This window comes from Delphinapterus leucas, chromosome 6 (assembly GCF_059928025.1).
Source record: "Delphinapterus leucas isolate spDelLeu-1000000601 "Yukka" chromosome 6, BTC_Dleu_Yukka2, whole genome shotgun sequence".
Taxonomy (NCBI): domain Eukaryota; kingdom Metazoa; phylum Chordata; class Mammalia; order Artiodactyla; family Monodontidae; genus Delphinapterus; species Delphinapterus leucas.
In genome coordinates, this window is record NC_143134.1 from 9,045,514 (window position 1) to 9,073,445 (window position 27,932).

General features: G+C 40.4%; 1 protein-coding gene across 1 annotated transcript in view; it reads left to right on the forward strand.

Annotated features, from left to right (window-relative positions):
- Positions 1 to 27,932, forward strand: part of ANXA10 (annexin A10) — a 100,134-nt gene that overhangs the window by 56,185 nt on the left and 16,017 nt on the right. The window contains exons 3-5 of the mRNA XM_089912585.1: positions 5,409 to 5,547; positions 11,761 to 11,855; positions 27,804 to 27,923. Coding sequence (XP_089768711.1) covers positions 5,409 to 5,547; positions 11,761 to 11,855; positions 27,804 to 27,923 — 354 coding nt within the window. The remainder of the gene's footprint in view (positions 1 to 5,408; positions 5,548 to 11,760; positions 11,856 to 27,803; positions 27,924 to 27,932) is intronic.

Below are 27,932 nucleotides of genomic sequence, written 5' to 3' on the forward strand. Positions count from 1 at the left end.
ACAAAGCTGAATTATTCGCTGAAACCCACATGCTGGCAGGTGCCCAGTCAGTCCAGCTGATATTTCAAAGTCCAAACTCTTTAGGTTCTCAGGTGGTCAGGATGAGGGTGACTTAAAAGCCAGATGAGAGAAAGGACTACAATGTGGGTGTTGAATAAGAAGCAACATGGGTTTATGGACCCCGGGCCCCTGGGTCACTATGAATGAGTGAAATACGCATTATCCATGTACCTACTGATATGAGATGATGAACATGTTTTTATCAACTTCATGAGCCGTCTATATGTGACTTTTCCAGTCTGTATTCAGTTCCAGACAATAACTGTGAAATTCTTCTGTCAGTTAAAGAACTCGGTTCATTATTTGCTCAGGGGGTAGATTCTGGAACCAAGTTTAAATCTTCAAATCACTCATGATCTCCTGCACAGTGAGTTCATGACGCAGTTTATTCTGTCATTTAAAAAGGGAGTGTTTTTTATGCCTCTGTCAAAACCTTAATTCGCAAATGACTAGAAGCAAAGATTATATTTTGATCACCTTGTGGTGAGAGTTCAAATGGAAATGACAGACACTGGAACTTACTTTACCTGCGACAAGTGTTTACCTGCGACAAGTGATACTATTTCTAAATCTGACCATTTTCAAGGTAAGAAAATAATTTTACCATATACACATTATTTTCATGTCACATTGGAAAGTGTCCACTTTTTCAAAATTTCCATTCTGCTCTAAGATGTGAACAAATTAGGAACACGTACATTAAAAAGGACTTTGCTTTAAAAGGTATACACGCTGAGAAATACCTGACACGACAGTCTCTTACTCTTTCAGAAGGTTAAACTAACGTGACTGGGTTAACTTAAAATACACCTCAAAAATTAGTAAGTTAAATTACACTCGGTCAACAAGCAAAACTGCATTCATCAAGAACACACAGTCTGCTTCAGTTCAGGTGTGCATTATACCTGCTAGAGGTTCTGAATTAGCCATGCCTACAACCTCTATCACTTCTTTTGGTTTCTTTCTTTATGTGGCTGTAGAGTGGAACTCCAGTCAGATTATTTCACTCTCTTGCTTAAAAAAACACTCGATGTCCCTTGGTAATCACGTGACAGCTCACCTCTATCTTTGCTTCCCACCCGAGTCACTGTCAAGCCAGACGTGCCCCATTAACTAGGCCCGTCTCCCACCCCACACCCTCTTCTCCAGGACAATTCTCATTTGTCTGATCTGTTTGTCTCTCTTCAGTTTTCCTGATACAAACAATAAATATGATCAGTATAATGACTTCAAGAATCTGCTTAATTCATGTACATTCTGTATTTGTAAAAAAAAAAACAAACAAAAAGAAAGCTTATCATAGTAATTATATATAAAGCCAGGTCATTTGGCCAAAAATCTCATTAATGAATTTTTTTAAAGCAATCAGTTAACTTCAGTGACATCACCAGTGAATGAGAACATTTTAAAAAGATGTCTCACTGCATAGAAAATCACGCATAGTTTTGAGGTACCCTCTGCAGACAAGGGACATAAAATATAACTAGAAGGATAAGGAATGAAGCCACAGAACAACTACTTGTACGGCAGCAAATTATAAAACAATACTGTACTTGACATAGGCAAAGCCCCAACTTTAAGAACTGTATCAACAAATGAACTTATCTGCGAAATAAAACCCGACTCACAGACACAGAGAACAGACACAATGTGGTTGCCAAGGGGGAGGCAAGGTGGGGGAGGGATGGACTCGGGGTTTGGGATTAGCAGACGCAAACTAGTACATACAGGATGGATAAACAACAAGGTCCTACTGTAGAGCACAGGGAACTCTATTCAATATCCTGAGATGAATCATAATGGAAAAGGATATAAAAAAGAATGTATATATATGTATAACTGAGTCACTTTGCTGTACAGCAGAAATCAACACAACATTGTAAATCAATGGTATTTCAATAATTAAAAAAAAAAAAGAGGGGCTTCCCTGGTGGCGCAGTGGTTGGGGGTCCGCCTGCCGATGCGGGGGACACGGGTTCGTGTCCCGGTCCGGGAGGATCCCACATGCCGCGGAGCGGCTGGGCCCGTGAGCCATGGCCGCTGGGCCTGCTTGTCTGGAACCTGTGCTCCGCAGCGGGAGAGTCCACAACAGTGAGAGGCCCACGTACCGCGAAAAACAAAAAAAAAGAACTGTATCAAATAGAAAAATGTAAGATACTAATGAAAAATAAAAGGTCAGTGAGTGGTAGGGAAGTTTAAGAAGCTCTCAGTGTAGACTGACGTCATCAGGGAGCCTGGTGTTGGGTGTAAGGATGCATAGAATGCGGCCGAGCACAAATATTGGAAAACAGTCCAAAGAAAATAGAGGAATACATACCTCAGGTATATTGTAATCACTTGAAAAAAGTTTTATGGCCCAAAGCAATTAATCAATCAATTTTTTCAAATAATTGTTTAATTCAGGGGACAAAGTTAAAACTGGTAACTGAACTGTTTCCATAGCTTAACTGGTCAGTTCAGTCAAAATGGCCCCTGACGGATGGTGATTGTCAGGGACGATGTTGGTCAGAGGTACAAACTCCCGGTTTTGAGGTGAACAAGTCCTGGGATGTCACGTACAGCACGGTGACTCCAGTTTTCTTTTCTTTTTTTTTTAATTTAATTTTATTTATGTTTTGATACAGCACGTTCTCATTAGGTATCCATTTTATACATATTAGTGTATATATGTCAATCCCAATCTCCCAATTCATCACATCCAGTTTTCAACACTGTCTTGTATACAGGAAAGCCGCTAGGAGCGTAGGTCTCAAATGTCCTCATCAGAAAAAAGGGATGTGCAAGGTGAGGCGTGTGTTAACTCACCTTACCGTGGGGATCACTTCACAGTGTACACGTGGATCAGGTCACATTGTGCACCTTCAACTTGCACAATGTTCCATGTCAATTATACCCCAATGAAACTGGAAAAATATGACCATTAAAAGACAAAGTGAGCATCCCAATGAGAAAATAAGTAAAAGGAACACTAAGTACGTGTCTTACACGGAATAATGCTGCTCACTTGAGCTTAACTCAAGTATAATTGACATAAAATGAATACAATGATTTAATACGCTATATAAATGGGCATGAATGACAAGTACTATAAAACTATTTCCTGAATTACTAAACATTCACGATGTTTTCTTAAAAAAAATTTTTAGTGTATTCGTTTAAGGCCAATTGATAAGGAGATAATTTTAAGTGACAAAGGATATTGGAACTGTAATAAATAAATAAATAAATGAATAATAATTTTTGCACTACACTGTAAAAATACATTGTACTAGTAGTCTATATAAGGATTAAAAAAACTGTGAAGAAAAAAACTGTGGACTCTTATTTCACATACAAATTGTGTCTGATAAATCACTATAGACAGTTCTAACTTTATGTATAACTTTCAGAGCTTTTTTTTTCTTTTTTCTATCTTTTATTTGTTTATTTTGTGCAAAAGATAAACAGTTTCATTTTGTAGCACACACTCCAGTAGAAAACTGGGGGATCCTAGCCCGGCCAGGAATGAAATGTTCTGTTTTGTGATGGACATTTCCACACTCAGTGCTGAAATTGCCTAGGTAACTTACACTTATTTAACAATATGTCCCATTGTTTTCAAATACATTTTCTCTTTTATACTTTACAACAGTCCTTTGGTTGAGAGCACACAGCAAGACTAAGGTCACCAGGCATTGAATGGTACTGCCCCTCCAGACTTGTCCAAACAAGCCTTCTAACTCCTGAGACAGGGAACTAAAGTATCTCTTTCCCATGCCTCAAAAAACCTTTAATATTTCCAATGAAAAAAAAAAAAAAAACAGAAAAAGCTACACAGACAAAAAAGGATTTAGTAAAAGGCAGTGACAAAGAGCAGAAAAGAAATTTTACACTTAAAGGCATGGCTCTTCTTTCAAAAGTTTAAATCTTAAATTTCTCTAGGGTTATAAGATTCAAAACAAAATGACTGAGGTGAGGAGAACTCAATCAGGAAATTTATTTTAGAATCTGATCTCTGAACCTAATTTAGTAAATATAAGAAGAATCATAGTCTGTTTTCCTAATAGAATCTCAGCCAATGGGACTGGCTAGTGAATAAGGGAGATAAAATTCATGATGTCTCCTAATAAATAGCTTCTAGAATCACGGGTTGACTCAAGAGAACTTAGTTTCTGGATCATTGCCAAGAAGCTTGAACTATTAGAAGCAAATTGGACATTGGTTCGTAAACTCAGGCACGGGCATCAGAAGATGCAAACTGTGTTCATATTTTAATTACATATGTCTGTCCGTCTAGGATTTAAGAAGAATGTTTCACTAACTTGGTTGTACTTCTACGTACGAAAATATGTCCATATTACAACCACTCTATGGTTTCCAGTCTACTTCAAACAGGCAGCTTCCTGTTTATTAACATCAGTGAAGTGGAATACAAATGGAATTGAATTCTTAGTTTTAACTCAAGTGAACAGTTTTCTTAATCCCCCAAAAATCTTTTCATAAATATTTTGGCATCGGTATATGCATATTTCTTGGACTAGAAGTTCGGTCCAGTCTTTTGCTCATCAATTAATGAATTTTCTGCTGTTAGACGATGGGCCCTGGAAAACTTCACCTTCTGCAAAAGAGCTCGGTGAACCTGCCCGCTGAAGGCCTGGAGACCTGTTTTCTACAGGAAGACATTTTTCCCAATGTTTCTGGGCAAACTCACGACAAACAGGGGAGAGCTCCCCTTCTTAATACACTTTGGTGGTCTGAGTGTCACCCTACAGAGCCCAGTCCTGCTGGCTCTGTCTCAAATAAGCGACTCAAAGCCTCACCTGTGTCTTCTGCCATTTTATTATTAGCACGAGGGAGAACTTAAACAGAGAATTATCAGGAGTTCACGTCTTCCTCTGTAGCTGCAGAGGCTTTGCCAAAAATCTCTGCCCCGTCTTCATCATGAATCCCTAATCCAAATTCAAATGTTTCAATTTCCTCTAATATGATTTCAGGGCCCCTGAATTGTTAAAAAAAAAAAAGCTGTGGTGGTTAACTGCCACTTATAACTCATTTAAATGGGATGAATCCCCACAATTCATTTCTTTTCAGTTTCTATAAAATAGTCTCCAATTCCTAAGAAAATGCTTACTGTTTACTAAGAAGACATGTATTTATTTGATTCTTACACTCTTCTACTATTAGTTCTAGTTTCTCCGTTTCCTAGATGAACAATGCCAGTGCAGGAGAAGCCAATAGACTATAAAGAACACAATTAAGTCTCTGCAATTGACATACAATTAACACATTTGTTTAATAGACCCGTGTGTATGTCTTAGAGTAATTCAAACACATAGAATGTACTTTTGTTTTTATTTATCTAAAAAAATGTTGAAACCTTTGGAGTGCATTACTGCAATCCCTTTCTCTCTGACTCTCCCCACCAGGTGCAAGGAACCATCTTCCCAGCTCCCAGTTTCAACCCCATGATGGACGCCCAAATGCTGGGGGAAGCACTCCAGGGATTTGGTAAGCCTGGTGATTTCTAGCACCTTTCTTGGTCATTTTTTTCCTGTGCTTTACCTTGTCTTAAGACTGTAACATGGATGTAAACAGCTGATGTCTAACAGAAAGCAAACACAGATTCAAACAAAAAGCTGGGCAAAAAAGTAGAACAAGAAAAATAATAGAAAAGATCAACAGAATTGCCTCTCGCAATGGCAGATCTGACCTGGACGTGTTTTTGCCTTAGATGCTTAAATGCCTAACAACTAAATGAAATTCCAAACCAAAAAACTTAATCTGGGATAAACATCCTTTTTTCGCCCTTGTTTGTTTTCTAGCCTGTTTCCTTTGAGACTTCCACATCCAGCCAAATCAGACTTCCTGCTGCTCCCCCAGGGGATCTGCTTTTCCACATCCCTGCAAATTGGCCCAGTAATCCCCCTGCCTGGAAGGCTATATTCTTCTCCCATCTACTTGGAATTCAAATTCTCTTCCTTCAGGAATCCCTTCCATTGAGCCTTCCTCTTTGAACCCTTCTTTGCCCTCCAAGCTCATCAGTCATCCCAAGCCCAGCACCTGCTTCTGCAAGGTCCTGCCTCTGACCCCACCTCCACCAGGCCTGTCCCCTCCCCCCACCCCCATCACCTGCTGACTGGCCTCTGAGCTCCCAGGGCGGGAGGCTGGGTCAGGTGCTTGTAAGTGCATGTCCAGTGAATGAACTAGAGTTTAGGAAAGAAATGTAGAGAGAAGTGGGAAATTGTTGGGTTCTTTTAAAAAAGGTTTAATCTTTAAGATATGATATGGAGCTGTTAAACATCCAACCTGTCCTAAGGAGACTTCTGGTGAGCACGAAGATGAACACTGACAACAGAAAGGAAACGTTTGCATGAAACATAAAAAGCCTTTCATGAGAAAGCAAGCTCTCAGCTTTGAAGACAAGGTCATCTTTACACGAGCTATACTGTGTGTGTGTGTGTGTGTGTGTGTCCACTAGCAGGACCCTGGAGGAAAACAATAAAGGACTTTGAATGTGCTCTAAAGTCAACATTAAGAGTCTGCAATGCTTATGCCTTTAAAAATATTAATCATCGCTAGAAAAATCTGGAGACAGGGCAACGAACAGTTATGGATTAACTTTTTCTTCAGGAGAATAATTTTTGCTTTAAAACTATAAATCAGAGCAATCTATTCACTGAAAATTGTTCTTTGTGCCAGTTTCAATTTTCCTGTCATCGCAATTTTAGGGTCAGAATTTGGATTCATTTTGACCCTTGTAGGTTTTTGCTTGTCAGTGTTTTAGCTGAAGAATTTCAGGAGGTTTGGGGTTTGACGGCACACCTCTGCTCTAGTACGACAAAGCAAGAACACAGCTCAAGATGCTGTGAAAGTCTATCCATCCTGATGCCCCTGGCAAAGGGCAATCGAAAACGACAATTGCAAATGTTTTCCTCGGCTACTGTGGGTTTTTTCCAGCTTTGCTGAGACACAAATGACCTATAACATTGTGTAAGTTTAAAGTGTACCATGTGATGATTTCAAAGACGTATATTTTGCTAAATGGTCAACACAATAAGGTTAGTTTACACATCCTTCTTCTCACAGAATTACCATTTTTGTCATTACTGTTATGGTGAGAACATTTACCCTCTACTCTCTTAGCCACTTTCAAGTATGCAATACAGTATTGTTAACTGTAGTCACCATGACGGATGTTAGATCCCCAGAACTTATTCCTCTTATAACTGGAAGTCTGTACACTTTGACTGTCACCTCCCCCTTTCCTCCATCCCCCAGCCCCTGGTTGTTTCTATGAATTCAGCTATTGTGGATTCCATGTATGTGAGATCATACAGTATCTGCATTTCTCTGTCTTATTTCACTTAGCGTAACGCCTTCAAGATTCATCCATGTTGTCACAAATGGCAGGATTTCCTTCTTTTTGTGGCTGAGTAATATTCCATCGTGTGTGTATCATATTTTCTTTATTCATTCCTTTGGCGATGGGACACCTAAGTGGTTTCCATGTCTCAGCGATTGTGAATAATGCTGTAATGAGCATGGGGGTGGAGATAACTCTGCAAGATAGCAATTTCATTTCCTGTGGATAAATACCCAGGAGTGGAACTACTGGATCATATGGTAGCTCTAGTTTTAATTTTTTGAGGAACCGCCGTAATGTTTTCCATAGTGGCTGCACGAATCTCCATGCCCACCAACAGTGCAGGAGGGTTCCCTTTTCTCCACATCCTTGCCAACACTTTTTATCTCTTGTTTTTCAGATGACGGCCGTTCTGACAGGTGTGAGGTGGCACCTCACTGTGGTTTTGATTTGCATTTCCCTGATGATTAGTGATGTTGAGCAGCTTTTCGTGTACTTCTTGGCCATTTGTACACCTTCTTAGGAAAAAATTCTATTCAGGTCCTTTGCCCATGTTTTTCAATCAGGTTATTATTACTTTTTTTTTTACTATTGAGTTGTATGAGCTCCTGATACATTGCAGCTATCAACTCCTTATCAGGTATATGATTTGCAAATATTTTCTCCCATTCTATAGGTTGCCTTTTCACTTTGTTGATTGTTTCTCTTGCTCTGCAGAAGCTTTTGAGTTTAATGTAGTCTCACTTGTTGGTTTTTGACTTGGCTACTGTGTTTTACATAGAAAAATCAGAAAGCAAAAATATTCTCTGACGCAAATGGAAATGAGTAGTTTTAACAAAAATTGTCTTAAGTTGTATAACAATTCACCAAGGAGAAGCAGTACCTCTCAGGTAACAATGTCTAACAGTGCAGTCCACTTGCCAAGTCCTAACTGCGACAAGCTACTTCCCTACCCACGCACTCTTAGAACAACTGTGTTTATTTTGTCTCAGTTAACATATATAATTTCCAGATCATGCCTATGAGATCCTGGGCAAGGGGAACTATTTTTAACCTATATGCCTAACTCATGGTAAAGCTGCATACAGGACAAAATGAATCTTTGTGAAACACTGGGTGCTATTCAGACTAGGCGTCCTCACCTGCCCCAGGCCTTACTGACCACCAATATGATGTGAGCTGTAGGGTGTGTGTAGACCTTCTTTACAGAAGTGGAGAGAGTTTCCCTCTATTCCTAGCGGCTGAGTTTTCCTATATTTCCCCTAGAAGCAGTCGTTCAGCATGTACTAATTCACGCTCACGGTGACTTTGTAGAAAGCTTTCACTAATAACAAGAATCAACTGTACATCATAAAAACCTATAAGACTGCTATGGTTCATCATGTCAGATTTTTCTGTTAAACCGTCGGATAGAAATTATCTAGAAATTCCTGCCCCTAATATAATAGGACAAGAAAGAGAAATAGATACGATGATTCTAAAAAACAAATCAAAATTCTCTGAATTTGCAGAGGACATTATTAATATATCTCAAAATCCAAGGTAATCAAGCAAAAGCATTATTAAAAATTATGAGAGTTCAATAATTTTTCTGGATACAAAGTCAACATAAAATTTGACATCATTTACTTCATTAAGCAATTATGTGTTAAGAAACAAAGCAAAAATAATATAGCTTGAAATATCAATAGAAATGCAAATATGAATAATTTCAACAAAATCAAGTTTCTTGTTATTTGTAAAAGCTCTACAAATCTTTACTAAGTCTTTTAGAAAACAAAAACACATAATTAATTCAACAGATTCATCATGTTAGTGACAGAAATATAATTTCTCTAAATTGATTCCTAAGTTTACAGTTATTTTAATTGAAATTTTAATAATATTTTTGAGATCCATATGATATTACTCTGAAATATCTCTAGAAGGATAAATGAGCCAGAGTTGCTATGAACTTTGAAAAATGGAGAGTAATTCAGAGAGGTAGGTTGTGGATAATCCCAACAGAACAACAACGAAAACCAGAAGGCTACAAAAATTACAAAAGTGTGACGATAGCAAAATCAACAATGGATCCAATTGAAAAACCTTCTATTTATTATTAAAAATATGTTCATCTGGACCACCCATCACGCAGTCAGCAGATCCCTTCAGAACCACCAAATGTCCCTTGGCTCCAGCGCTGAACCTGGGGCCCCGGGCACCTGATGCTCTGTGCCTTTCTCTACAGGCTGCCTTTGCTCCCAAACCCGAAATCCCAGGCTCTGGAGCTGATCCTCTGCCTCCCTCCCTCCATTCTGCAGCTGCCGGACCATTTCTCTCACCTGCATAAATACCTCGCTCCCCCTTTGGGTTCTTCCAGGCACGGTCATCTGTGTATATCCAGTCCCGTGCCCTCATTCACTGAACGTTTTCACATGCAGCTCATCACTCTCCCATGATCTGAACACATCCAGGATGGCTTTAACTTCCAAAAAGATGATCTGCTTAACATCCTAGCACTTTAACTCATTCTTCTCCTCATCTCCATCATTTGTCAAAGGGAAAGTATACCACACAGAATTCAACAGGCAGGGAAGCCTTTATGAAAGAGGAGAGAGACTGAACTCAGCTCCTCTGAAACAAAAGGCAGGCGAGGTCTGAGCCCTGGGATGTTCTAGAGGTCACAGGGGCGGGGGCCTTGGTCAACACAATGAGGACTTCTGAGGCTGCTCATTGGTACTCAGGGTCCTGCCTGCCACAGAGGCTGGGAGACAGTGGCTCCATCTTTCCTGGCAATTGTATTCAAAGGGATGCATCCCAAGTCCTTGAGAAAGGCATTTCTGGGCATTAAAACTGGCAGGTGGTTGGGACAAGATTTATGTCTTGAGGGGAAAAGAAAGAATTTACAACTGCAAGTTTTCTGAAGTAAACGCTCTCAGAAAAAAAGAAAGAAGGAAGGAAGGAAGGAAGGAAAGAAGAAAGAAAGAAAAGAAAGAAGGAAGGAAGGAAAGAAAAGAAAGAAAGAAAGAAAGGAAGAAAGAAAGAAAGGAGGAAGGAAAGAGGTCAAAGGCTTCTAATCAGGAGAAGTTTGTCTGAATTTTGGTCAAGCTGAGGGGATGCTAACACCTTCTTGGTTACTCTACCACCACTAACGTTGCAGCTAAATTTCCCTGAAGCAGCTGTGCATTCAGGCGTTTATTCAGGTTCATGGGTTGGTGCAGGAGGAAGTGGGGCCTCAGAGCCCAGGAGCAGAGCCTCTGTTAAGGGGAGGGGCCGCCCACCCCTGGGCAGGGGCATGGTCCCCCCCTCACAGCCCCTTCCCCAGGACTCTTCCTTCTGTTGGGGTCTGGACTGAGGTATGAGGCAGATGCACCCCTGGGCTGAGCAGCTAGGGTTTGTCAAGTGGACTCAACTGGAGCTCGGTTTTCCCCTGACACTCCAAGGACAAAGTTAATGGCAGGAGCTGAGTTCTGCTGAAGAGGTGAGATGACCATGACTATCACATCTCCTGAGGTCAGGGAAACCTCTCCAAGCGCACATGCACAGAGAGGCTCCTCAGGGGGTCAAAAAGGGAGGGGGTACTACCCCATAATATGTGTTGTCAGACCTCCCGTCAGCCTCGGCGCTGGAATCCATCTCGGCAAAAAGATGTGCACACATACCGGGAGGGCCCTGAGACAGGTCAGATGTGGAAGAAGAAGGGAGATAATTGGCCAGAGGAGAACAGAGGCCTGGAAGAACTGTCCCATATAAGTGATTTAAATCCACTCTCCTCGTTCAGGACTCCTGCACTCTTCTCTGGGTGTGTATCTGTGCTTTGCTTCTGCTCTAAATAAATCGCTTCTTTTTTCTCTTTGCACATACTGTGCTTCCAATAAACTCTGTGCCTGCTTTACAGTGTCTCTTTGTGGGATTCTTTCTCCAAAGGAGACAATGACCGGGATCCTCTCACCTGCTGACATCAGCACCACAGCAGTTACTTTTCTCTTAATGTACATTTGTTGTAAGTCATATCAAACCGTACAGTAAGAAAGACACGTGGCCAATTCAAACAGGAATCAGCTTGGCGTCCGGGAAAGCCTTTTGTTGGTGGGGTAGGAGGGGTGGTGGAAGAAAGACCACATTCTTCAGTCCTCTGTATTTTTATTGAATCCTTTTGAAGAAAAATCTGTAGTTGTAGCATCAAGAGGAGAGACAGGAGGTACCTCGCCATGTCAGGGGCTGCCCTGTGACTTCCATTTGAGTTGGAATTGTTCCCTGCCTGCTGGAAGCATCATGGGGACAAGCTTGCATGCTGGCTTTGATCCCTGGACACTGAGTTCTTCCTACCTACAGGGTAGCAGTCTCATGACTCTCCAAATACGCCCCTTTTCCAGGCTGTGACAAGGACCTGCTGATCGACATCCTGACCCAGCGCTGCAACGCGCAGAGGCTGGTGATCGCGGAGGCCTACCTGAGCACCTTTGGCCGGGTGAGTCACTCCCTCCCCACCCCTTTCCAAGGAAATTCCTGAGAAGCCTCAGAACTGGTACCATTACCCTTTTCAGCCTCTGATTACAAAGGCTTCCGACTTCACCAAACATCAGAAACAGTTCTTCTGCCCCAAATGTGTTGCACAGAATGTCGGAAAGAGACACATCAAATGTGCCTGTGATCCCACCAGCCCTTTCTCAGAAATTGTTCAGCTTCATAAAGTAAAAGTTCTGATAGCCCGACACCACCACTTGGTCCAGTTAGGCTAAAAACACCCCTGCGTCAAGCTCTAGGGAAGGTGCACAAGGGGCTGATAATCCAAGGCCCCCAAATAAGATCTTTTCCTGCATTTCTCCAGAGGTCCTCACCCACCTCTCAACCCAAGCAAATTCCCCACTAGCTTTTCTTCCCACAGCTGCAGTTGCGCTTAAAACTAGTTTCAGGCAATAAAACTACCCACAGGACTTTAAAGTCATCACACCCAATTTCAAAGCAAGTGCCATTAAAGCTTTCTTTTGTTATGCATTTAAACCACAGATTCAGAACAAAAACTCTCCAGGCCAAAAGGACCTGGAATAGCAATTTCTTTGTCAACTGAGCATGATCGATGAAACACCATCATAAATCTTTTTCTGTAACGTTAGTCCTTAAAAACTTACTCAATCTCCAAACCTCAGTCTCAACAACTACAGTACACAAAACAAAGGTATACCTCTGCTTTCAAATGAATGACGAGTCCAAAAAGCCACCACTACTCATGAAATTGGCTGAATTAAGCCGTAGTTGGAAACCAGTTTTGCTTTTTTCCAAGTAAAATTGTTACTTTTCTTATGTTCCTATGACCCCAGTGCTAGTTCTCTTTTGAAAGAGAATGTAAAAGCTACACAAGTTGCAGCATTAGTAATCCAATATTGTTTTAATATGCATACTGCCATAAGAGAGGTCATTTTGCAGTAAATATTTAACCCAAAACTTTGCATACATCTGTGCTTTTCATAGATCAGGTTAACTTAGGTAACAGCATTACTTTATCACTCTCTACAAAATTACCCTAAAACAGATTAAAATAATTCAGAAATGAGGTGCTTACAACTCATCAAACAACGGATCCTCCAGGGTAAAGCACTCACCACACGCCCAAGGTCTCAGAGTGGTCAGATCCCCTGTGCTGAGGTCCCTGGGCATCGGGGAACTTAGGGACCCTTAGACGAGCTGATAGGGGCCTCTCTGCTCTGAAATGCCCCGTCAGACATCAGTTACCGGGTCTCAGAGTCACTTTTCCTGTCCCGTGTCCCTGGCTCACACTGTCCTGATTTGGGCCCTCACCATGTGGTACCCAGATGGATGTGGAAATGCCCCTCACCCCCAGAGCTGCTGCCCCCCAGCCCTTCCCCTGGGTACCCCCCAAATTGAAGCCAGAAAGAGTCCAAATCTAAAACTCCACTTTCTTGCTTTAATCCCTGAGCGTTAATCTCAATTCCCCTCACAAATACCCATCTGGGCACCAAATTCAACCCACCTGCCCACAGGCTCACCGAGTCCCCCAGCCCCTCTCTGCTCCGCACCTCAAGCCGGCTCACCACCTCCTGCTTCATCCACCGCATCAAAGGCAGGCCTTGCGGTCTGCGAACTGACAGCGGGCTGCCCGGCCCGCCTGGTCCTCCGTGTACTCCAGGGCCCGGACCTGCACAGCCAGGCCACCCTAGACACGCATACCTGACACCTGACACCATTGCACCACATCTCTCCAGCTGCTGCCCCATCCTCTCCTGCAGGCGCCCAGGTCAGGTGGTCATGCTGTTCTCCTCCCCGCCAGGGGTTCGGGTTTACTTACCTCCTGACCCCTCGACCATCACCTCCTGGAAATCAGGCACCGGGTAACTGGCCGCCATCCTTCCCTCCAGAGTCCTGCCTGGGTCTGACACAGAACAGGCACTGCATTTATAGAATTCCACTCTGCCTCTAAAAACAAAGGAGAAAAAGAAAACCATCACTTTAGAATTCAATAGCTAAAAAGAACATTCACAAATTGCCTACATTTTCCCTTCTCCCTCATTCCCCGCTCTGGCTGCCCCGGGTCACCCTGCCTGACCTTGGTGAGGGCTCCTTGACCTCCCCCAGTGCTCACGTTCAGATTGATTTCTTCCACCTGGACAAGGTGTGTCTTCTGCTAGCTTTCCCTTTCTGCAGGAGAGTTTATAGATTTCTTGTATGTTAATCATTGATATTCTTATATTTTTATTAATGTGAATAATCAAGATTAGAGGGAATTATTTTCTTAGCTACTGAGTAAGGTACAATTCTAGGCATGTTCCATAAATACCTATTATTATATACTTGACTCCTGTCTAACAGCTCCCAAGTTCAAAAAGGAGGTAATACAAATGCTAAAGGAATTAAGAAAAATTTCAATAGAAACGCAGATCACTGTAACAGGCAACTAGAAACTATACAGAGGAGCCAGTCAAAATTAGACAGCTCAATTGCTGAGACAAAAACTGAGCAAAAAGCAATGAATAGCGGACTAAATAATGCAGAAGAACAAATAAGTGATCTGGAAGATAGAATAATGGAAATCACCCAATGAGAACAGCAGACAAAAAGACAAATTAAAAAAAAGCAACATACGAGACCTATGGGATAATATAAAGTGTGCCAACCTATGCTAAATAGGGATCCCAGAAAGAGAAAAAAGAAGAAAGGGGATTGAAAATGTATTTGAAGAAATTATGGCTAAAAACTTCCCAAACCTAAAGGAGGAAATAGCTATCCAGGAACAGGAAGCACAGAGGGTCCCAAACAAGATGAATGCAAAAAGACTCACACCAAGGAATATCATAATTGAAATGGCAAAAGTGAAAGACAAAGAGAGGATTCTAAAGGCAGCAAAAGAAAAACAAAGGGAACTCCCATAAGGCTATCAGCTGATTTCTCTGCAGAAACTTTGCAGGCCAGAGGGAGTGGCAATATATATTCAAAGTCCTGAAAGGGAAAAATCTGCAAACTTGGATACTCTACCCAGCATGATTATCATTTAGAACAGAAAGAAAGATAAAGAATTTCTCAGACAAGAAAAAGCTACAAGAATATAGCAATGTTAAATCTATCCTAAAAGAAATATTGCAAGGTTTTCTCAAAAGAGAAAAGAAACAACAATCTATAAGAAAAGGAAAAACATAACAGGAAAGGCAAATATATAAAAGGACTGAAAATCACTTAAATTGGCCAATACATAGATTAAAAACAATCAAAAATTTTTGTAAAAGTGATTGTAACTACAATTAACAGCAAAAGAATAAACATGAAGATAAAAATAGGATGTCAAAATTACAAAATGTGGGAAGGCGAGTAAGAAAATGTAGACCTTTTAGAATGTGTTTGAGCTTATATGACTATCGGTCTAAAGCAATTAGATGGTTAAGGGCTAACATACTTGAAAATCAGGGTAATTACAAATAAAAAACATACAAGAGATTCACAAAAACCAAAAAGAAAGGAGCTCAAGCATAATACAAAAGAAAATCATCAAATCGCAAAAGAAAAAACAAAAAGAAGAAAGGAACAAAAGAGAAATACAAAATCAACTGGAAAACAAGGTTTGAAATGGCAATAAATACATACTTATCAGAAATTACTTTAAATGTCTATAGACTAAATGCTCTGTTAAAAAGACACAGAGTAGCAGATTGGATAAAAACAAGAACCTACAATATGCTGCCTACAAGGACTCACTTTAGGGCACAAGTCACACAGATTACAAGTGAGGGGACGGAAAAGATATTTCATGCAAATGGAAATGACAAGAAAGCAGCGGTAGCTATACTCATGTCAGACAAAATACACTTCAAAACAAAGGCCATAAAGAAAGACAACGAAGGACACTATATAACGATAAGAGGATCAATACAAAAGGATATTCCACTCATTAACATATATGCACCCAATATAGGAGCACCTAAATACATAAAACAAATGCTAACAGATATGAAGGGAGAAACTGACAAAAATACAATATAGTAGGAGACTTTAACACCCCACTGACATCAATGGACAGATCTTCCAGACAGAAAATCAGTAAAGCAACAGAGACCCTAAATGACACAATGGAACAGTTTAACTTAATTGACATCTACAGGACACTACATCCAAAAAAACGCCAGAATACACATTCTCTAGTATACATCACATACTAGGAACAAAACAAGCCTCAAGAAATTTAAGAGGAGAGAAATTATTTCAAGCCTCTTTTCTGACCACAACGGCATAAAACTAGAAATCAACCACAGAAAGAATGGGGAAATTATCACATGGAGACTAAACAACATGCTACTGAAAAACCAATGGGTCAATGATGAAATCAAAGAGGAAATCAGAAAATACCTCGAGACAAATGGCAATGAAAACACAGCCTTACAAAACCTATGGGATGCAGCAAAGGCAGTTACAAGAGAGAAGTTCACAGTGATATAGGCCTTCCTCAAGAAACAAGAAAAATCTTAAATTAACAACTTAACCTACCACCTAAAAGAACTAGAAAAAGAAGAAAAAACAAAACCCAAAGTTAGCAAAAGGAATGAAATATTAAAGATCAGAGAGGAAATAAATAGAGATAATCAATAGAAAAAAATCAGTAAAACCAAGAACTGGTTTTTTGAAAGGATAAAAAAAAATCAACAAACCTCTAGTCAGGCTCACCAAGAAGAAAAGAGAGAGAACCCAAATAAACAAAATAAGAAATGAAAGAGGAGAGGGCTTCCCTGGTGGCGCAGTTGTTGAGAGTCCGCCTGCTGACGCAGGGGACATGGGTTCGTGCCCTGGTCTGGGAAGATCCCACATGCCGTGGAGCGGCTAGGCCCATGAGCCATGGCCACCGAGCCTGTGCGTCCGGAGCCCGTGCTCTGCAACGGGAGAGGCCACAACAGTGAGAGGCCTGCGTACCGCCAAAGAAAAAAAAAGAAAGAAATGAAAGAGGAAAAATACCAACTGATACCGCAGAAATACCAAAAAAAATTGTAAGAAAATACTTTGACAGTTATATACCAGCACATTGGACAATCTAGAAGAAATAGGCAAGTTTCTAAAAATATACAACCTGCCAAAATTGAGCCAATAAAAAACAGATAATTTGAACAGACTGATACTAGAAGTGAAATAGAATCTGCAATTAAAAAAAAACAAACAAAACAAAACTCCCTGCAAACAAAAGTCCAGGACTGGATGGCTTCTCTGGGGAATTCTACCAAACATACAAAGAACTTATACCTATCCTTCTCAAACTCTTCCAAAAGACTGAAGAGGAGGGAACACTCCCAAAGTCATTCTATGAAGCCACCATCACCCTGATACCAAAACCAGACAAAGTCACTACAAAAAAATAGAATTACAGGCCAATATCTTTGATGAATATAGATGAAAAATTCCTCAAAAATATTAGCAACTGGATCCAACAGCATATTACAAGTAGGACTTATTCCAAGGTCACAACAATGGTTCAACATATACAAATCTATCAACGTGATGCACTATATTAAGAAAAGAAAGGACAAAGTCTCAATAGACACAGAAAAAGCATTTGATAAAATTAAACATCCATTTGTGATAAAAACTCTCACCAAAATGGGTACAGAGGGAACATGTCTCAAGATGATAAAAGCCATTTATGACAAGCCCACAACCAACATAATAATCAGTGGTGAAAGCTGAAAACCTTCCCACTAAATTCTGAAGCAAGACAAAGATGCCCACTCTCACCACTTCTATTCAACATAATATTGGAAGTCCTAGCCACAGCAATCAGACAAGAAAAAGAAATAAAAAGTATCCAAATTCAAAGGGAAGAGGTAAAATTGTCATTATATGCACATGACATGATACTATATACAGAAAACTGTAAAGACCCCGCACAAAAACTATTCAGCAAAGTAGCAGGATACAAAATTAATGTACAGAAATCTGCTGCATTTCTTTACACTAACAATGAAATATCAGAAAGAGAAAATTAAAAAATCAATCCCATTTAAAATTGCTTCAAAATAAAGAAGATACCTAGGCATAAACCTAACCAAGGAGGTGAAAGACCTATATGTTGAGAACTATAAAATGTTGATAAAGAAAACTGAAAATGATTCAAAGAAATGGAAAGATAACCCATGATCTTGGAAGAATTTATATTGTTAAAATGGCCAGACTCGGGCTTCCCTGGTGGCGCAGTGGTTGGGGGTCTGCCTGCCAATGCAGGGGACGCAGGTTCGTGCCCCGGTCCGGGAGGATCCCACATGCTGCGGAGCAGCTGGGCCTGTGAGCCATGGCCGCTGAGCTTGTGCATCTGGAGCCTGTGCTCCGCAACGGGAGAGGCTGCAGCAGTGACAGACCCGACTACCGCAAAAAAAAAAAAAAAAAAAAAAAATGGCCATACTCCCATATCATTTAATGTGATCCCTATCGAATTACCCATGACATTTTTCACAGAATTAGAACAAATAATCTTAAAATTTACATGGAACCACAGAAGACCCAGAATTGCCAAAGCAATCCTGAGAAAAAAGAAAAAAACTGGAGGCATAAGCCTCCCAGACTTTGGACAATACTACAAAGTTACAGTAATCAAGACAGTGTGATATTGGCACATAAACAGATATATGAATCAATGGAACAGAAGAGAGAGCCCCAAAATAAATCCACACACATACAGTCAATTAATTTTCAACAAAGGAGGCAAGAATACACAGTGGAGAAAAGACAGTCTCTTTAACAAGTGGTGTTGGGAAAGCTGGACAGCCACATGTAAATCAATGAAGTTAGAACACTCCCTCACACCATACATAAAAATAAACTCCAAATGGCGTAAAGCTTACATATAAGACATGGTACCATAAAACTCCTAGAAGAGAACATAGGCAAAATATTCTCTGACATAAATCCTAGCAATATTTTCTTAGATCAATCTCCCAAGGCAAAGAAATAAAAGCAAAAATAAACAAATGGGACCTAATCAAACTTAAAAGCTTTTGTGCAGCAAAGGAAATCACAAACAAAACAAAAAGACAACCTATGGACTGGGAGAAAATATTTGCAAATGATGCAACAGACAAGGGTTTAATTTCCAAAATATACAAACAGCTCATAGAGCTCAATATCAAAAAAAACAAAAACAAAAATACCAACCCAATCAAAAAATAGGCAGAATACCTAAATAAACATTTCTCAAAAGAAGACATACAAATGGCCGATATGTATATGAAAAGATGTTCAACATCACTAATTATTAGAGAAATGCAAATAAAAACCACAATGAGGTATCACCACACACCAGTCAGAATAGCCATCAATAAAAATTTACAAATAACAAATGCTGGAGAGAGTGTGGAGAAAAGGGAATGTAAATTGTTGCAGCCACTATGGAAAACAGTATGGAAGTTCCTCAAAAAACTAAAAATAGAGTTACCATATAATCCTGCAATCCCATTCCTGGGCATATATCTGGAAAACATGAAAACTTTAATTTGAAAAGATACATGCACCCCCGTGTTCACGGCAGCACTGTTTACGATAGCCAGGACATGGAAGCGACCTAAGTGTCCATCGACAGGGGAATGGATAAAGAAGATGTGGCCCATATATACAATGGAATATTACTCAGCCATAAAAAAGAATGAAATAATGTCATTTGCAGCAACATGGATGGACCTAGAGGTGACCATACTAAGTGAAGTTAAGTCAGACAGAGAAAGACAAATGTCACATGATATCACTTACATGTGGAATCTAAAAAATAATACAAATGAATCTATATAAAAAACAGAAACAGACTCACAGAATAGAAAACAAACTTATGGTTACCAAAGGGGAAAGGGAGTGGGGGAAAGGGATAAATTAGGAGTTTGGGATTAACAGATACACGCTGAATATATAAAATAAACAATAAGGGTTTACTGTATAGCACAGGGAACTATATTCAACATCCTGTAGTAACCTATAACTGAATCACTTTGCTGTATACTTGAAACTAACACAATATAATAAATCAACTATACTTCAATATAAATAAATAAATTTTTTAAAAATTTACTTATCACTGCACAGTGACAAAGCAGCTTGCACAAGTGTTTTTATAATATAAAATTGCCCAAGTATTTACACAATGAATACCAGTGGGGGTAGAATGAAGACAACTTCTAAGTTACACTTTGTACAGGCCTACATCACAGAGTGTTTCAACAGCAAGTATTTTTTTTATGATAACAGAAAAGGCATACAAGTTAAAAGCATATAAAACTATTCCCCTGAGCATATTCAGACAAACAGAGTGCTAGTCATCCTTCTATGTCTTGCCCCTGAGTGCACACAATTAGATAAAGGTAAAAAGAAGAAAGGAAAAGGAACCGCCATGTTACTTTGTTTAAATGGAGCTGTCGGAATTGCCGTGGGTGGCCCACCTGCAGCCCCCAGGAGCTCAGAGCAGCGCAGCTTGAACAGCATGTACTCATTAGCCTAATGCAGGGCCAAGCTGTGAGGTCCATAGCGTCCCTTTAGGGCAAACAAGAAAGCAGAGGCAGTCGGCCTGGGGAAAGGCACACTCCAAAGGTTGCATTGGCAAAGCTATTTCTATCCCTCCCGGACAGAATTTAAGACTCTAACTAGAGAATGTGTTTGAAGGCTCCTCTTTGAACTTGCAAAGTTTAGCTACTTAAACATATTATTCAATACGTATCTTCGCAAATGAAAGTGATATGTTCTTGTGATGCCCTGAAAAACCACTGTAGCACTCTTTGCCCATTTGCAGTGCAAGGGCACTGTAATTCCTGAGTTCCAGGCCCCTCCATGAAATCAAAGTGCGTGCAGATGGGGACCATTGCTTGTTTTTCCTTGAGCAGCCAATGCCTCCAAACAAACAACTGAGGAAATACGAGTGGACCCATTCGTTCATTATTTTATACCAATGCAGTGTAGCTGGCACCGTGCTATGGCTTGGGGAAACTGCCATGAATAAAACAGACCAGAAGCCCTGCCAGGGTCTTTACCTGGTGAGAGAGAGAAAAATTAGTGAAACGTGTCCTGTTAGAAGGGACTAGTGCTCTGGAGAAAAGATGAAGCCTGGTGAGAAGGACAGGGAGTGCTGGCTGACCAAGTGGCCAGTAAGTCCCCCACGTGCGAACGAGTTCCGTTCCCAGAGCGCGTTCGCAAGTCCGATTTGTTCGTAAGTCCAGCAAAGTTAGCCTAGGAACCCCACTGACACAGTCGGCTGTATAGTATGTACTGTCATAGGTTTATAATACTCTTCACACAAAGAATACATAAAAAACAAAGAGACACAAAAAATAGAGAAAAGCTTTTTAATCTTCCAGTACAGTCCCTTGTAAAGTACAGTAGTCCAGTACAAGAGCTGGCATCCAGGGGCTGGCATCGAGGGAACAGGCAAGAAGAGTTACTGACTGGAGGAGGGAGAGGCGGTGGGAGATGGCAGAGCTGATGGATCGTCAGAAATAGGGGACGGAGGGCAAGCTGCAGTTTCACTCACGCCTGACGCTGATGGCACAGGTCTGGTTCCTTGCTGGATTCACTTCTATCTACTCTCTTGAAAGAACGATCCAGTGATGTCTGGGTAGTAGCTCTTTTTTTCTCGTCATAGATGACACGGTAGCACTGGATTGCATTCTGAACGGCTGCTGCAACCTTCGTGTACCATTCTACGTTCGGGTTCTGTGCCTCAGAAGCTAACAGTGCCTCCTCAGATAGAGAAAATCCCCTTGCCGTTTCCTGCGTCGTGAACCTCTTCGGTTCTTCAGTTACTTCTTCTTCTCTCTCTTTGTCCTTTCTCTGGGCACATTCGCATCTCTGAAAGTTCACACCGTGAACGTTCGTATGTAGAGGACTTACTGTAATTGTAAATAGCCTGACGATGGCAGGCTCTGTGAAGAAGTCCAAGGGGCGAGCCACGTGCTGGGCTAGAGAAGGAACATTCAAGCTACAGGGAGGAGAAAGCAATGGCCCTGAGGCGGCAGGTCTGCTGTGCCAGGAGCCACCGGAAGCCCAGGGGGTGGAGGGGGGTCGGGAGCAGGGAGAGGAGGGGCAGGAGGTGAGGGCACAGATTGGCCAAGGGGACATCGTGTGCCTTGGTGACCATCGCATAAAACACCTGCATGTTTGCTTATCCCGAGCTCAGCCGCACAAAAGTAGCTGTAACTCATCCTGGAGTTGGGAGTGGCAAAGGGTGTTTCTGCAGAGGAGTGACTAACTGATCGGCATTTTTCCAGGAGCACCTGTCAGGTGTGTGTGGGGAGGACAGGTGTAAGGGCAGAAGGGGACTCACTCGGAGGCTGCTGCATTGACGTAAGGAGCCACGACGGTGCCGAAGCCAGGGTTATGGCGGTAAAAGTGGGACAAAGTCGTCAGTTTCTGGATGAAAGTTAGAGACCACAGAATTTACTGACAATGGATATTGGTAACGTGTGAGAAATGCAGTGTAACACGCAAACTTCTGGGGTGCAGAGAGACAGAAAGAGGGGAGAGAGGAAACAGCTAGTATCAGCCATTTTAAATCTGCAGCAAATTACCTAATATTTGGGGGGGGAAGACATTTTGAGTGCCTCATACCTCCCAGAAAATAATTTAAGAATTCCACCTGAGTTAAATATATTCTGTTAAGGCCAATGCTATGAGGTGGGTGCTGTTAGAATTCTCACTGTACAGACGGGAAGCAAACACAGAAGTAAGGGCACCTACCTGTCACCTCACAGCTGATGCTCGGCCAGGACCGGAACCACACGCCACCCCCAGGCCTGGGCGCGACGGGTTGGGAAGACGCCTGGCGCTGCCTGTACCACCCAAATTCTCTGACTTCCTCGAGCTACCTTATGAAATCAGTTTGCTAGAGCCATGTACACACGCACGCACGCACACGCATACGCGCACGCACAGACGCACGCACGCACACCTGCGCTCCAAAGCAAAGCTCCCCCGCGCCATCTAGCGGCCGCGCTGATCCCTATCAGCAGTGGAAACCGCACAGGTGTTCAGGGTCAGCGCCCAAGGCGATCACAGGTGAAGTAAGGGAAGATGCTGTTATGAATGTTTGGGAGGGATACGGACCCAAAAAGTGACTGAAGATCAAATGGAAGATTTTGCAGTGCCCAGGCCATTGCCTTTATCTTTTACATTTAATCAGTAAATTCAGGGCTTTCTCCTCCCACATTTATTCCTTTATTCTCGCACTCGTTCACATGTTCATTTATGCATTATATACCACGTACTCTGCACATTTGAGTACTCAGCACTGTGCCAGAGCGAGATGATGGATTTGGGGACATTTGTGAGAAAGTCCGTGTCTGACAGACGTTGGGGGGACATAAATGCATATAATATGGTCATTAAATCTAGTGTAATAAGTGCGAGGGTGGAGCAGCGGTGGCAAAGAAATAATCAGCTTCCCCGAGGGTCAGAGGAAGGCTCGCAAAAGTGATGATAATTCTAACGTTTCTATCTTTCCATCAGCTGCCAGGACCCTTTACTCTCTACATAAAAGTCTATTCCATTGGTCTGTTTGCATTTCAATCTTTAAGGCACTGCGCTGGATTTAATTTTTTGTTTTTTTGTTTGTTTTGGGTTTTTTTTTTTTGGTATTAGGACAGCACTAGTCACATAAAATAAATTGAGAAGTATTCTTTCATCTGCTGCTTTCTACAAGATTTTGTGTAGAGTTGATTTTACTTCCACCTTAAATGTTTCATAGATTGTATCAAGTGATTTCACCTGGGTCTAGAGATTAAGAGTGTGGGTTAATTGTGAATCCAGTTTTTCAAAATAAATTTAAGGAAATTTCAACTGAGTTTCAAACTCTCCTTGAGTTTATTCTGGTAATTTGTGTCTGTCAAGGAATCGAACCATTTCAACTAAATTTTAAAATATAGTGGTGTATCTTTGAATTATGGTTTTCTGCAGATATATGCTGAGGAATTGGTTTGCTGGGTCATACGGTAACTCTATTTTTGTTTTTTAAGGAACCTCCGTACTGTTCTCCATAGTGGCTGCACCAGTTTACATTCCCACCGACAGTGTAGGAGGGTTCCCTTTTCTCCACACCCTCTCCAGCAAATCAAGCCTTGGCTTCTGCTTGGCTGTTTCTGTGATGCAGCCACAGGCAACTTCTAGGGATGCACCAGCAAGGCAATAGACATAACCTATAGGTGGTGAGCAGCCTCTCCAGCAGTTATTATTTGTAGACTTTTTGATGATGGCATAATTCAAAAAGATACATGCACCCCAATGTTCACTGCAGCACTATTTACAATAGCCAAAACACGGAAGTAACCTAAATGTCCATCGACAGATGAATGGATAAAGAAGATGTGGTACATATATACAATGGAATATTACTCAGCCATGAAAACGAATGAAATAATGCCATTTGCAGCAACATAGATGGACCTAGAAATAATTATATGAAGTGAAGTAAAACAGAAAGACAAATATCATATGATATCACTTATATGTGGAATCTAAAATATGACACAAACGAACTTATTTACAAAACAGAAACAGACTGACAGCACAGAGAAGAGACTTGTGATTGCCAAGGTTGGAGAGGGAGGGATAAATTAGGAGTATGGGATTAACAGACACACACTACTATATATAGAATAGATAAACAACAAGGACCTACTGTATAGCAGAGGGAACGCTACTCAATATTTTGTAATAACCTATACGGGAAAAGAATCTGGAAAAAATTAAAATATATATGTATGTATAACTGGATCACTTTGCTATACACTTGAAATTAACACAACATTGTAAATCAGCTATATTTCACTTACATATATAGTGTTATAAATATGTTCATAATTTGCTTTTTTCCTTTAATGTCTGTAGTATTTGTATATCTCACTCTTTGCCAATATTTTTGTTCTTTTTTTCTTGTCTATTTAGAATTTTATTAACATTACTCATCTTTTCGGAAAATTACATTTTGATTTCATTCACAGTTTCTAGTATTTATTAATTTTCAGTTTCATTGATTTCTGATCTTATTCTTATTTCCTTCCTTCTTATCCTGGACTTAATTTACTCTTCCTTTTTCTAGATTTTTTGAGGTGGAAGATTAGGTCATTGACTGTATGTTTCTCTTCTAACATAAATATTTAAAGCTAAAAGTGTATCTTCAATTACTATCTTCACCACATCTCACAAATTTTGACATGTTGCATTTTCACCTTCATTAAATTAAAAGTATTTTCTAACTCCCTTGTGATATATTCTTTGAGATTTGGATCATACAAAAGTGCATTTTAAATTTTCCAAACATTTGGGATTCTCCAGCTATATTTTTATTGCTAGTTTGAAGTTAATTTTGTTGTAGTGGGAGAATAAACACCTGTGAGAGGCACATTATGAGCCATATTGAAGGAAACATCTCAACCACATGCTGTTCCAACTATGCAAGGTCCTCACTGTTGGGAACAATGTCAACAGATGTGTAGAGAGAGAGAGATTTTGAGGAATTAGCTCACGTGATTACAGAGGCCTGCAAGCCCAAATACACACAGCAGGCCAGCAGAGACTATGGTAGGCTAGAGCCTCAGAGAGGGTAGCCGCTCAGTTCCAAAGGCCGTCTGCTGGTAGAATTCTTGAAGGAAAATCAATCTTTTCTTATAAAGTCTTCAACTGACTGAATGAGACCCACCCACATTGTGGAGAGTAATCTGCTTTACTCAAAGTCCACTGATGTAAATGTTAATCATCTAAAAAATACCTTCACAGGATGTGGTCCATATATACAACGGAATACTGCTCAGCCATAAAAAAAGAATGAAATAATGCCATGTGCAGCAACATGGATGCAACTAGAGATAATCATACTAAGTGAAGTAAGTCAGAAAGAGAAAGACAAACACCCTAGGATATCATTTATATGTGGAATCTAAAATACAACACAAATGACATTATCTATTAAACAGAAACAGACTCACAGACATAGAGAACACACTTGTGGTTGCCAAGTGGGAGGGGGTGGGGGAGGCATGGGTTGGCAGTTTGGGGTTAGCAGATGCAAACTATTATATATATGATGGATAAACAACAAGGTCCTACTGTAGAGCACAGGGAACTATATTCAATATCCTGGGATAAACCGTAATGGAAAAAAATAGGAAAAAAGAATGCATATACATGTATAACTGAGTCACTTTGATGTACTGCAGTAACAAACACAACATTGTAAATCAGCTATACTTCAATTTTAAAAAACAGTTTTTTAAATACCTTCACAGAAACATCTAGAAGAATGTTTGACCAAATATCCGGGTGCTGTGGCCCATCCAAGCTGACATAAAATTAACCATCACAAATGGCATCTGAACTCCTATCTCCATGCCACTTGTCCTTCCTTGTGTAACTGTGTCTTGTGTCCTCTGATCCTGTAAGGCCATTCTGATATCTTATCTGAATTCTTAGAACTCTCTTGAACTACTGCTTTAGGATCTTATAAAGTGAAAAATGAAGATCAGAGTCTTCAAAAGCATTAGCTCACATTTTTACTTACGCTACGTCTGGGTTTATGGGATGTTGGTCCTCTTGAAAACAGAGAGCCTGTGTTATTTTTCTCCAGCTCCTACCACCATGTCTGGGAAAGAGTAGAAATAAACACTCATTGAATACACTGCCATCTTTCCTTCAAAAAAGATGTATTGAGCTCATGGAAGCATGAGAACAAAGCCTTCACGAGCTCAGATGTTCACGTCAGCTTTATCCATTGCTATCACCTGTCTCCTAATAGCACCGTAAGGACTATTTGGTAAAGGGATTAGAAACAGTCGATGGTGAACAACGAGGGAATTAACTAGACTACCATCTCCATGAGGAAGCGATCTTATAAGTCTTATATCTATCTACTCCAAGCACCTGCCACAACTCCAGACCCCTATTAACTGCTCATTAAACAAATTGCACTGACCTGGGTGCAAATTCAATAGATTCTCTCTGCTACCAATTACCACCTTGTGGCTGATGCTTTTATTTGTTAAAAAAAGAAAACCCACAGTATAGGAAACGTGCTTCCAGATTATACTAAATAAAATGAAAATTATGACTATTTCGTTTTTATTGTAACAAAGCTTATTTATTATGCCTTATTGAATCATTACTGAGCCAAGTCAGAACTAAAATATTGTGTATTTCAACATAAAACTGAATATACACTATACATTTTAGCAAGAAATGGTAAATTTTAAATATCTTTCAGATATCTTTGTAACCCTACAAAAAATAAATTGAACATATATGTTTTTAAACAATCCATTCTACATGAGTAAAAGGAAAGTCACATTAAAACGATCAATTTCATGCTCTTGTACCTGTATATCAAGGCCAAAAATCCAGCACACTTATTTTTCCTTTTAAGCGTTTAATTTTCAATATTTTCAGTAAGTATATTCATGTGACTATTTGAAGAAAGTTCTAAGACTACTTAATTCATTTATACAAGCTTTTTGGCAATAGTATAACCAGAAACTCTTTGCTAAAAGACATTGCTATAATGATAAAATAAAATGCATATATTCTTTAAGGACTTTCTTTCATTAATTCCACACAAGAAAACTAAGCACTCCCAAGTAACATGCTTTCAGGTTTCAAATTTTATTTATTTTCATAATGAGATGAGAAGAGGGGTCGGGTTGGGATTAGGGAAGGAGTATCCCTCTGTGTTTACGTGGCTAGAATATCCATACAGATGATGTTTCATGCAGAGATGTCATCACATCAGTCATTTTCAAACCCTCAAGTCCACGATCTCATGTAATCCACGTACACACGTGTGAACTAAAACCAGACTAGTTATTATGTGAAGTGACGTGGAAAAGGAAATCGTACTAGAAGACTTTCTGCAATTATCCCATTTCTCTCATAAAATTGGTAAGCGATATAATGAAGGTATTTGTTTTTCCCTCCACAGGACCTGGTTAGTGACCTGAAGGAGAAGCTTTCCAATCACTTCAAGGAAGTCATGGTGGGCCTCATGTACCCACCACCCTCCTACGATGCCCACGAGCTCTGGCATGCCATGAAGGTAGAGGTCGGATGA